The sequence below is a fragment of the Gossypium hirsutum genome, chromosome A12 (assembly GCF_007990345.1).
Source record: "Gossypium hirsutum isolate 1008001.06 chromosome A12, Gossypium_hirsutum_v2.1, whole genome shotgun sequence".
In the NCBI taxonomy this organism is placed as follows: domain Eukaryota; kingdom Viridiplantae; phylum Streptophyta; class Magnoliopsida; order Malvales; family Malvaceae; genus Gossypium; species Gossypium hirsutum.
Window position 1 is genome coordinate 653191 of NC_053435.1, and position 12890 is coordinate 666080.

Genomic DNA, 12890 nt, shown 5'->3' on the forward strand with positions numbered 1-12890 from the left:
GCTTAAAACGACGTCGTTTCGTACATTTTATAAAAAAACAAAATTAAAAGAAACCCTAAACTAACATTTAGCCATTTGAAAAAGAACCAAAACAAAACCTAAAACCTTTCCACCTCTCTTATTCGGCCGAACTAAAAGGCTTTGCCACTTTGCCTCCATACTCGGCGGACGGTAACATATGAAGGCTTATCCTGACCTTTTTCAACCGCAAATCTGAGGGTCTTGCTAGGCTTAACCTCAGTCCTCATCTAAACTTCGATTACCACGAAGCAAACAAGGATTCGAAGCCTTTAAAAAGATGAGTATCCATATTCCTATTTATTTCTTTTTTGTTTTTACATGCAGGAGCAAAGATAAAAACGAGATTGAAATAGAAAAAAAATCTAAGATCACCTTTTAATTTTTGGTTGCTTTTTTGTATTTCAGTATGCGTAAACTTTACAGTACAAACGATGGCTTTTTTATAGCCGAAAAAATAAGAATTAAAATTACAAAAAACCAATTTTATTTTCTTTTTTGCTATTTTTTTACTGTATTTGATGCTGTCATATTTTGTTATTTTTTTCTTCTCGCAGGTTTGACTGTACAGAGGAGAAGGCTGAACAGAGGCGCGCGTGGAGGTCCTGCGGCGCAAGTGACCTAGGGTTTCTGCCGAATCTTCATTGGTATTTTGGGCCTGGGGTATTTTGGGTTGTTTGGGTTAGTTGGGTTAGACTTAGTATTCGGGCTTGGGTTAGATTTAATGTTTGGGCTTTTAATTTAGTTTATGATTTGGGCCTGGAAGTTTGTAATAGGACATTGGACTCTTAAAAGTTTATTTTGGCTTATTATTTATTTGGTTTTATTTTTGTATGAGCTAGTAAAAATTGTAAATGGACTTTTATTTATTAGGGGTTTTTTTGTTTTAATGATTTTATGGGCCTGGGCGAAATGGGCCTTCTACAAATGGCATGTATAAGTTAATAAAGTAAATGTTAATGTGAAATGAATGTAAAGTTAGCCATTGGTATGGCTAACAAATCTTGGTAATTGTATGTGACGAGGTTATCTTATGGATATGCATGAATCTATTTTGAAAATATGTTGAATTGGATTGGTTGATTTGGATTGGTCTCGGTTTAAAATTTACAGGGAAGGTTAGATATTTATAAAGGGGTTATATTGAATTCATAATTTTTTAGGGGTTTTGTGAAAAATTCCCTATGGTTTTGATTTAATCTCGATTTGGTCTTGATGTATGTTTTGGGTTTCGGAGGCCCATTTAAGGGACGTCATAACATATTTCGGCAAATAAATAGTATTTAACTCGTAATAATGAAAAAATTAATTAGGTAAACTCCGGTAATTCCTCGTACTCTATTTCGGCAACTAATACGGGTAGGGGTGTTACACAGGGCACGACCCTCAAGATAAAGCTTCACCGTTCATACCTTGTCACCATCAAGTGCTTTCTCCTCAACGAAATACTGTTCCAGTTTCGACCACTAACCTAAGAAATCAGTGCCATCGAAACAAAGGCATTCCAACCTATAGATACAATCCTGAAGGACCCGGGGTTCTTGGTGGTTTGGGATTCGACTGCCCCGTATTCTGTGGGGGGACGTCCAAACTATCCTTGGCTGGGAACCCAACGGGTGGTCCTCTAATGACCCCTTTCGTTTGGCTTGAATAGTGGCTATGGTGTTTGAAGCAGTCGTATTACCCAGGTACTTTTCAAACAACGAGTGCATCTCCATTTGAAACTCCTCTTTAAATCCTTGGAACCAAACCTCCATTTTGGTGTCCCACTAAGAATCCAATTGAAAAAGTTTGTTCTGGACTTTCACCATTTCCTGTTGAAGCACCACAACATCCTTTTGTAGCCTCGTGGTCACCCCGTCACTGGCCATCCCTGATCGTTAGCTTTGATACCTTTGGTATGATTGTTGACAGAAGAGATAGAGAAGAGACGATAGAGAGAAAAGACAGAGAGAATTGAGAGAAATCTGGCTCAATAGCATTCATTTTTGCATAACTATCTTTGGTCCTTGTCACCGAATATAAAGCAAAGAAAATCCAAATGTAAATACAACTTTAAAAGTTGGTTAAAACAAACGGTAAATTAAACATCAATTAATGAAACTAAACGCCCTTTTTAACCAAACCCTTTTACGCATCATTTCATTAATCTTTTCCTCTAAAACACATCGTTTTGTCATGGTTTAATTTCAGCCTGTGACACAAATATGGTGAATTTTTTTAAAACCCAAAACTCTTTTAAATAATGAACCTGTAATGCCTGCCACTTAAGGGGCTGGATGCTTGGTTGGAGGGAGGGGAGGGGAGGGGAGGGGAGGGGAGGGGAAGGGGAAAAGAGAAAGAAGCGTATATAATGCTGACCTTTTCATGCCACGTGTTGATTTTTAATATGTTGATTTGTGTTTTTTCATTGATCCAATGATTTAAGATATGTGAATGACAAGTGATAGTTGTCTCATTAAAGTGATTATGTGTAACCTCCCCCTACCCGAGACCGTCGCCGGAGTCGAGTAGGAGACATTACAAAACTTATCTTAGCACTTAAACAGTTTTCGTAGTAAACTATCCATCTGCGTCATGGTCGCTAAAAAAATCATATCTTGAGTTACGAAACTCAAAATATAATTCTGTAAATTTTCCCTGAAACTAGACTCATATATCTACTTACTAATTTTTTTCTAGAATTTTTTGTCAGACTAATTAGTACAGTTTATTAGAAAAAGTCTCCCCTGTTTCAGGATTCGGCTACTTTGACCCTTGTGCACTACGAATCAAATTTCTTCCTGTACAAAAATTCAATGACTATGCCATTTGTTTCAATTAAAAATAGACTCAATAAGGAATCCATACAAATAAAGTTTGAGTCCTAATTCTTAATACAAAATTTATGGTGAATTTCTAAAGTCAGAACAGGGAATCCAGAAATTGTTCTAACCCTGTTTCACCAAAACGTAAATATCTCATAAAATACAACTCTTTTACCTATTTTATTTCTTCCATATAAAAATAGATTCATTAAGATTCAATTACAAATTTTATTCATTATCTAATTCACTTTATACTATTTTTGGTATATTTTGAAAGTTGGACTACCGCTACTGTCCAAATCTGTTTTAGTATAAAATGTTGATAACTAAGTTTATAACATCTTCATTTCTTCTCTCTACAATATTTACCAACACTTCCTCTTATTACTCTTCACTAACATATCAAAACATACCATACTTAAGGTTTTGGTAACATTTACAAAACATACCAAAATATCACTTAACAACTTAGATACTTTCAAAATGACCAAAAGACATCCTAGGTACAATGCCATTTTCCAAAAAGATAGAAACTTCACCAATTTGAGTTTGGGGATTGGCTTGTATGCTGAGTTCTTATACTTTCGTACCTAGCCTACGCACGGAAACAAACCGTACACTGAGAATACTCTCAGTGGTATTTCTATAAACAATAGCTTAATCAACTTTAAAACATGGTAATTCAAACACATTATTGCTATTATTCAATATCAATCAGTACTTTAATAACCTTTACTTTATTTACCCTTATTAACATAACTCGGACACTGACGGATACACGGATCCAACCCACACTCCGAGATAAGCACATAGTGCTTCATCGGAATAAATCCGGAACTTTAATATTATAGTACACAAAGTACTTCATCGGAACAAATCCGAAACTTTAACAGTAGTCGACACATAGTGTCTCATCGACTCAATGTCGGAATATCCCAATACTTCCAATTCCTATGACATGTCAACTATATCCGACTAGCCCGACACTGTTAATAGGGTATTCAAAATCACATTCATTTCAATATGGTAAAAATACTTACCTCATTCACATTTTCATACAATATAAATATCAAATATAGCAATAACGATTGAGCTCGGTTTATAGAAATACAAATCACTATTTATCGAATTTAATCGATATCTTCGTTCACTTTCTCTTTTCCCTTCTTTGATGACGTATCCGGTGCTACGTTTGCTACTAACAATCATACAATTAAAAATCATCAATATATTAATTCATAAAACACATTTTCACTTTCTATCAAACTTTTACAAAAATTCCAATTTCGTCCTTTTTCCATTACTAATCTTTTTTCTTTAACTTAAGCTTCATATTCTCTTTTAATCAACTCATTAACAATTTCTAACTCATAAAATTCATTATAAAACATAAATTTTGAGCTCTATTCAACTTAGTCCCTATTTAAACCTAACTTAGAAATTCCTTTAACTAATCACTTCTAACTTCAATTTCTATCAATTTAACCCATAAAACCTCAATTTATTCAACTAAATCAATATCTAAAAATTCTCTATTTTTCTTCATTTTAACCTCATACATGTAGAACTTTGAATTAGGCATCCATAAACATAAAAATCATAAGAAAATGAGCTAAAACAACTTACCAATCAAACTTTAGGGCCTTAATCCTAAAATTTCCCTTTTTTATTTCTTTCTTTCTTTCTTCTTTCTTTCACGTTTGCTCTTTGTTAGTCTTTCTATCTTCTTTTTCTATTTTATCAATTTTACTTATTATACTATTATTAACCTATAATAAATATAAAACTAACATGTGTAATAGCTATAACATAAAATATCTTATAGCTATTACACATATATACCAACTATTACACACGTTATTCAATATTAACACACACATGGCACTTAGGGTCTAATTACTAGATTAGTCCCTTTTACTTCTTTAATCTATAATTAAACTTTTATTCCTTATGCAATTTAGCCCTTTAAACTAAATTCAATCTACTTCACTTAATTAAACACTAAATAACCATTCAACTATAATTCATAAATATTTCTAATAAATATTCATGAATAAATTTCACGGAAACAGTACTCAAGACTCAATTTCCGATACCGTAACTTTCGGTTCATTACATTATGTTGTTAAGGATAGTTGACTTGGGTACCTTAGTTGAGTAGCTCTTGTGGCAGAATAGATTGCTAATTGAGAGTTTGAAATCCTATTGTAGCATAATATTATTTTATCTACATGAACTACTAAAAATAAATAGTAGTTCCAATAAAGTATTAAATAAGGGGTATTTTGACTTAGAAATTTAATCAAAGTATTAAATAATGGGAATTGCTATGTGGGTTAGCTACTATTTATAAGCTTTAGAGAGTGGAGTTCAACAATGCTATCTTATTATTTTTCTATTATACCCTCCATTAAGGCCCTATTTATGTCAACGCCTCTGTTATATTAATTAAATAACTTCCAACACTTAATCTGTGGCTAACATTTGCTTGGTGTTAACTTTAATTTAATGGTTTTTTACTAAGCTCTAAACCTTAATATTTATATATATTTTTTATTCTTTTAAAGTTAAATTCAATTTTTAACTTTACAAAATGTTTTCTATCGAAAATGTTGGCTAAAACATTCATTTTTCTTATGATGTCGTGATGTCAACTCATGTGTACTTTGTATTGGCATGACGTTATTTATCTTTTGCAATAAATAATTTTAAAATTATAAGAATTTAAAAAAAAACAAAAAAAATTCTAAAAAAAATACACATTGATTAGCATCCATTAAAAATAGCAATTTAACACTTTTTGGAAAGCAAATCATGAAATTTAACTTATTTTATAAGATTGACTATTAAATTTAATTAAAGAAATATAAAATTTAAAGGTTTTTTTTGGGTAGAAAACTATACTTTTTAAGAAAGGGAGCTGAAATAGTCAAAAACAAAAGCTATGGAGTAGCCAAGAATTTGATTCCATCATCTTTCTTTTGGTTTAATCATATTTTAAAGCCGAAAGGAGAGACACATATACGAGCATGACTTCAATTTCAATGCGGGATTTAGGGTTTAAATTTTGACGAATGGCCAATGGCAATGGGAGGGGTGCAAAAGAGGCCCCTTTTTCCTTAGGGTTCAACTGTCTTATTCCTTTGGTTGGCTAATGAAACCATAGCTTCAAAAACAAAGGCAAGATTTTGAAAGCAAATTCGATGGTTAGGGCAAAGAGTATCTTCAATAGGTACATATTCTTTGCCAGTTTTCCAACCCATACCGTATAATAAAACTAGTAGGGGTGGCAAAATAACTCGAAATCAATCAGACTTTTTTGGGTTTAGTTTGAGGTTAGTTTTTGATCAATCTCGCCTCGAAAAATATTATCAAAACAATTCGGCTTTAGTTTCATATAAGATTTTACGAGAGTTTAAATGTTTTTCGTATTTTTATAAGAATGAATTTTGTAAAATTAATATAATATAAAAATATTTTAAATTTTTTTTATTTTTTTATTTAGAGTCAAATTTAAGTATCGTAAATTTTACATAAAATCAATTCAAATGATATTAAAAAGAGATTGGAATAAGAAAAAAACCAGCACGTCTCACCCAATGGGGTGTGTAGAACTCATCAAACGGTGCATAAGCGACTCTACAGTCTCACCATTGTTCACTTTACTTCATAAGTTCATATAAATGAGAAAGGCAGAGGAGATCTTGGACAAAATCTTAAGTTGTACCAATATATATATATATATCTAAAAGCTACTTCCAAATATTTACATATTTTAGTTACAAAATTGTACACAAATAATGATATTTCTAGTCAATAAACAACACTTATATATCAATATTTTTCTAACTGCATGCATGAATGCAACATTTATATATATAATATTATAAGGTTTTGGATTGCTTGTTTGTGTTCAGAACTTTGTGGCCTTCCATGTCTGCTAATGCTTGAGAAACTTTAGTAAAATTTGATGATAAATGTTATGGTATTTGTTATTATTGATCCGCTATCCGGTCGGGTTTTGGCTCGTAGCCTACATTGTTGGTGACCTGAGTTCGCACGGTGTGGGTTCACACTACCATACAGATGAACCATCAAGTAAAAAATACGTGTTAATTTTAAAGTAGGGTACGTGTTGACATGCATAGGGACGTACTTACGACGTCACATCCATGAACAGTAATCGTATCATATAAATAGAAAATTTAACCCTTCTAAAAGGGATATACACACAAAAATACTCAACAATAATTTTTTCATTCATACATGCATGATCCCTTATTGCTTCTGACTATCTTTTTAATTTAGTATGGAGTTAAATTTGATAAAATATTCTTTTCTTAATTACTAATCTTTTCTAAATTGTGTACATATAAAAATAACTTGATTTGTATACGAGAAAATATTTTAGTAATTTCATAACTGAGGCGATGTCTAATTGACCCGTGACATCAATTCAATAAAACACTTAAAATAAGTATACATTGACATATAGCTTTTGGTTTGTCTTTTTTAAGAACAAAAATATCTTCCATATTCGTTTTATGGTTCATAAAGAGAATAATCTTTTCGAAAATTTTTGAGAGTGTAACGTAACTATCTGCCACTGGGTTAATTATTTTTTTAGCATTCACTTTATAAATAAAATACATATATATATTCATTGTATTAAATTGAAGTGAGATTTAAGGTATGATTTGTAAGCTTTATATGATTGATAGCTGAAAACAAGACATTAAAAATCTATGGGTTAAATTATTCTAAGATTTTAGCATCAATGAAAATGGCTGCCAATGAGATTCCAGCATCTGGCAATGACATAATAAAATCAGTTTGATCATTTCACACTTACAAACAAGATTATTGGTTCTTGTTGCTTTCTTTACCATCCAATTAAAATACCATTTTGCACACATCACTTAACCCTTTATTAAATGATTTTTATGCTCCAAGTCCCTGTATTTTCACAAGTTTAGTATTTAATCCTTTACTTTTTATTTGAAGGAACTTAGTCTTACTTTTTGGATTAAAAAAAAAAGCAAGCCCAATTATTAATACTGTTAAATTATGGTTCATTACAATATTGTTTTCTTTGTTACATAGTTATCTGGTGAGTAATTTTTTTTTATTTCGGAATGCAAGAAGAATTCTAACGGTGTTAAAGTAACTAAATTTCTAAAAATAAAATTAAGGAGACTAATTTGAAAACAGTAGCAAAACTTGAGTGTGTATGTGGGATTAATTAGGCTCTTAGTCCTTGTGCTTTTTTTTTGGAATTTTGAAAATTTGATCTCTCTGATTTATTTCCAGAAATTTATTCCCTTTACTTATTCGATTTGAAATTAGGAATAAAGCGACTTAAGGCTAAATTAAACATGTATGTGAGTCCAAAATTTATGGCCACATAATTACTAGTCATGATGGTTGGGTTTATTATTTATTTTTTGGTTAAATTATAAAATAAAAAAATTAAAAATTATAATATCTTCACATATTTGGAATTTAATCTTCATATTCTTAATTTTAAGAATTCACTTATTCTATTTTTCGAATTTAAAAATTTAGGTTTATTTGCTAACACCACTAAAATTCTTCTATTAAATTTGCTGGTGTTTAAAATTAAAAACAACAGTACTCACTTGGTATCCATGTAACAAAAAAATGACATTGTAATGAACTTGAATTTGATATAGAATTTTAACGGTGTTAATAATTCTTAAAAGTTCCCATTAACATTTTAATCAAAATAAAGTATATAGACTAACTGATGACATTAAAGTTGAGGCACCAAATAATGTAAAATTTAAAGTATATAGATTAAATATCAAAATTGAATGAAATAAAAGGATTAAAACTAAAATTTAACCATTCTTATATAATCTCAAAAAAAGTAAAAAGATTAGAACTAAAATTTAACAATTATATATTCTCGTGTAAAAAAAAAGAGAGAAAAATATTTTTGAATGTACAAGTGTCATGTAAAGGAAGGTCCTAAAAAATGAATAAATTAGTCTTCATACATTACATCAAAAAGTAAACTAATTTTTTTATTAAAAATTCCATCTATTTCTACTATTAAAAATTGGTCTCTATACGCCAACATGAAGTATATGTGGCACTCCGTGTGTCAATGTTTGGTTCAATTACACCAGTTTTTAAAAGTACAAATAGATGAAATTTTTAACAAGAATAATTAATTTACTCTTTGATCTAATGTACAGGAATTAATTCACCCATTTTTTAGTAAAGAGAATAAAATATAATATGACTCTTAATACAAGAATCTCTATAATACCGCAATCAGCTATTGAATAGCAAAGAGTTAGAGGGTTTTGGTATACTTTCACTTGAATGCAAAACCAAGTTTGTTTAACCAAAAAATGGAAAGGCAAAAAGCTAAGACAAAACCTGAAGCAATGGCCAAAACAGTTAAAGAAGAAATCCAGCCTTTTTAACCATGGTTGTTTCTTTTTAATAACCCACACCTCCAAATTAACTTATTTTGGTTAAAAATAGAAAAGGAATTTGGGTTTGGGTTAACTTTGTTAAGTGTTTTTTTAATCTCAAAATGGGAAAGAAGTTAAAACTTAAACCTTACTTTATTTTTTAACAGCAAAAAATGTCTTTTACCAAAGAATTTCACTGCAAAAATGTGTTATTTCCTTTTGGTAATGAATGTGTGGTAAGAGTAAAAAAGTTTTTACTGGGCTTTAAAAGGTCATCACCTCTCCTCTGTTTCTTCAACTATAAATCATCCTACAACTCATTCCCTTCTCTTTCATATTCATTTTTTTGCTTACGTTTTCCTCTCCTCCAATACCAAATATATTGCTTTCTTTTTGTTGTTCATGTAAGCTTTCTCTTTCATTTACATCCCCCACATCCCTGTTTGATCTCAGAAAACTCTCCAAAAGAAAAAAGGGTTTTTTTTCCTCACATTTTTTTTTTCATTTTAGCTCCCCTGTTTTTCCTCTGTTTATTTTTTTTCTTCTGGTGGGTAAGAGAAAATGTTCTCAAGTGTATGTCAAGGTTTGCAATTATGCCTTGAGCCAAGGATCGTTGAATCACATTTTTTGAGGCTGAAACTGGCTCCACCATCGAGTTTTCAAGACTCCATTGAAACTCCCACGCCCTGTTTCACTAACCCTTCCGAACCCGAACCCATTTCATACCACAATGATTATGATGACACCGACATTAACATTACCGACGGTAACAACAATAGCGACAATATAAGCAAGCAAAATGCTGATATGGGTGTGTGGAGTTTCCTTCAATCCCTCGCCGGTCCCAAAGATTCTACAGAGAATAACGAAGTTTACGTGCACCCTCTCGTTAAAAGTTCAGCTTCTGCCCTAAGTAAAGAAAGCCTTGAAATGTGCACCGAAAGCTTAGGCAGTGAGACCGGAAGCGATATCAGCGACGACATTACCTTTGGGTGCTACAGTCCATCGAAACATAGGGAAAATTCGGTGACGAGACGAATGAGTTATAGTAGGAGCTTTCCACCGCCTTTGACATCCATTAGCGGTTCAAATATGAGTTATAATCCGTTAAAAACAAGGGAAAATTTGGTGATGAAAAGGATGAATAGTAGCAGCAGCAGCAGCTTTCCGCCTCCTTTGACGTCCATTAGCGGTTCGAATGGCGTCCAAGTCACGTCTCACCGCGAAGGCGGCCGGTTAGTACTTCAAGCCGTTAATGTCCCTTCTTGTCAAACGTACTTCCATGTAGAACGAAGTGAGGGCAGGCTTAGGCTTTGCCTTTTGAAAGAAACAACCGCTGATACCCCAATTTTCGATGACAAAGAAGTAGAAGAAGAAGAAGGAGAAGAGGTAACCGAAGAAGATGAAGTTGTTGAAGAAGGTGAAGTACTTTATGAAGAAAATGATGTTGTAGAAGAAGATGAAGTACTTTATGGAGAAAATGGTGTTGTACAGGATGAAAATGATGTTGTAGAAGATGAAGTACTTTGTGAAGAAAATGATATTTTAGAAGATATAGATTATGAAGAAAATGGTGTTGTAGAAGATGAAGTTGAAGAAGAAAAGTGTTATTGGGGAGTTGAGGACTTGGATGAAAAGAATGGGAATATTGGGGATCAAACTGGAAATGGGAAATTGGCAAGGCTAATAAGCTGCAAAGGAAATGGGTGTGGGCACAAAGGGTTACTTGATTGGGAGCCATACTTGGTGGCTACTTAAAATATTTCTCAACCCCAACAAAGAGAATTACTAGCATTGAATGTCACTAATTTTTTTTTCTATTTTTCTAATTTTTAGCTATTAAAAAGTTTGAGATTACCAATAATCTTCCCTCCATTTTCTTCCATGCAATACTCTCTTTCTCCTTTTCCTAACTTTTTTTAAGAAATTTTTTGCGATAAATTATCAAAAATACGGTTTAAATTATTATGTTTATCAACAATGAAACTAACTTATTAAATTTCATAAAATAAGGGATCGAATTCTGACAATCTCAAAAAGATGAAATTCATAATCAACGATATCAATTTTAGCTAGAACCAAAAAACCTAATCCAATTAATTCTGACCCAAAATTCAACTTGACCCGATATAATTATAAAAAGTCAATGATTTAAGCGCGTCTAACCAAGACTCTAAAAATAAATTACTTCAACAAATAATTCAAAATGACCCAATTAAAAATACCTAAATAACAATCTTTATTAACTCAAACCTAGAATTATCATCATCTAAAAAAACCCTAATTCATATACATACTTTTATCTTTGACATGGCATAAGATTAATTACATGACCATAAGCAAGATTATACACAAAACATAACAACATCATTACGAAATAAACAAGACATAGCGACAGCAATGAAGTAGAAATGTAGGCTTAAATTTCCAACCACCAAGAATAGATGAAATGGATGGTCCCGATCAATTAATGGGGTTCCTCTAATTTATGTTCCTCATCGCTTTCAATGGGGGGCATATTTTGTTGGACCATATATCATTTAAGAAAAAGGCAATACCAGAGATGATGGGAAATATAAAGGTCACAACCACATGTATGGTACGGTCCAAAATTGAAATTTTTCCACCTTACTCTCAACCTTTTTACATATTTGGTATCAACAACCTCTTCTTGCCTTGCAAAATGTTTCTATAATTTTGGTTATGTGAGATATTTTAAAGGTTAAAACCAAGGTCTTATTCGTCTTTTTCCTTTATTGTTTAGATATACATCATCTGTTTAAATACCTCGTTATAATGACATCTGAGAAGAAGAAACATTAATCCATCATTGATCATGTCATGTAATATTTACACTAAGAAATGTGATTTTACCTTTTAATCAATTTAACCCGTTTCAACACTAAAGAATAAGAGAAACTGATTTCCAAATAAAAGCAACGTATTCGGTAATCGATTTACCGTGTTCTAAATCACTAGGACAATATCTTTTGTTTTCGACGTGACTTGATCAAACGGCTACAATCTCCTCCTATTTATCTTTTAACCATAGTCGTTGATTTTAAAAAGATCTAATGAGATCTCACTATAATAAGATCTCACCTGAGACGTTATTGTTGGTATATGATAGAATCCTTATCACCCAATGTGTGGGTGAGACAATTTCTTTTCTTAAATAGTAGTTTTCATTATAATAATATTATTTTGAAAGAAAATTAATTTTAACATAAATTAATTATTTTAAGTGAAAGAATATATATTAGTGGTTGTTTTTTTATGTATTAGTGTGGATGAAAAATTTATTTAACAAATTAAAAAATGATATAAAAATCAAATGTGACTTTGGGTTCGAATCCCGTCACGTGTAAGCATTTTTCTAAAATTTATACGAAAATATAAGACTACCCTCAAAATAATATCAATGCCTTTATAAATATAAGGAGACTTTGGTAAATTCTCTATTGAGTTAGCATCCAGGCGACACGAACTCAGTAATAATTTTAAATATAGTATAAAAATATAGATATATATGAGTATTGGTGTGTTTTAAACTATGAATGTACTATTTTAGATTTATTAATATTTATATATATTTATAACATAATTTCTAGTTTTTTTA

At 31.3% G+C, this 12890-nt stretch overlaps 1 protein-coding gene across 1 annotated transcript; it reads left to right on the plus strand.

Annotated features, from left to right (window-relative positions):
• Nucleotides 1-9535: 9535 nt before the first annotated feature.
• Nucleotides 9536-11128, plus strand: LOC107930445 (protein FANTASTIC FOUR 1). Its single transcript, XM_016862122.2, has one exon. The coding sequence runs from the start codon at nucleotides 9833-9835 to the stop codon at nucleotides 11027-11029; it is 1197 nt and encodes a 398-aa protein (XP_016717611.2). The 5' UTR covers nucleotides 9536-9832; the 3' UTR covers nucleotides 11030-11128.
• The last annotated feature ends 1762 nt before the right edge of the window (nucleotides 11129-12890 follow it).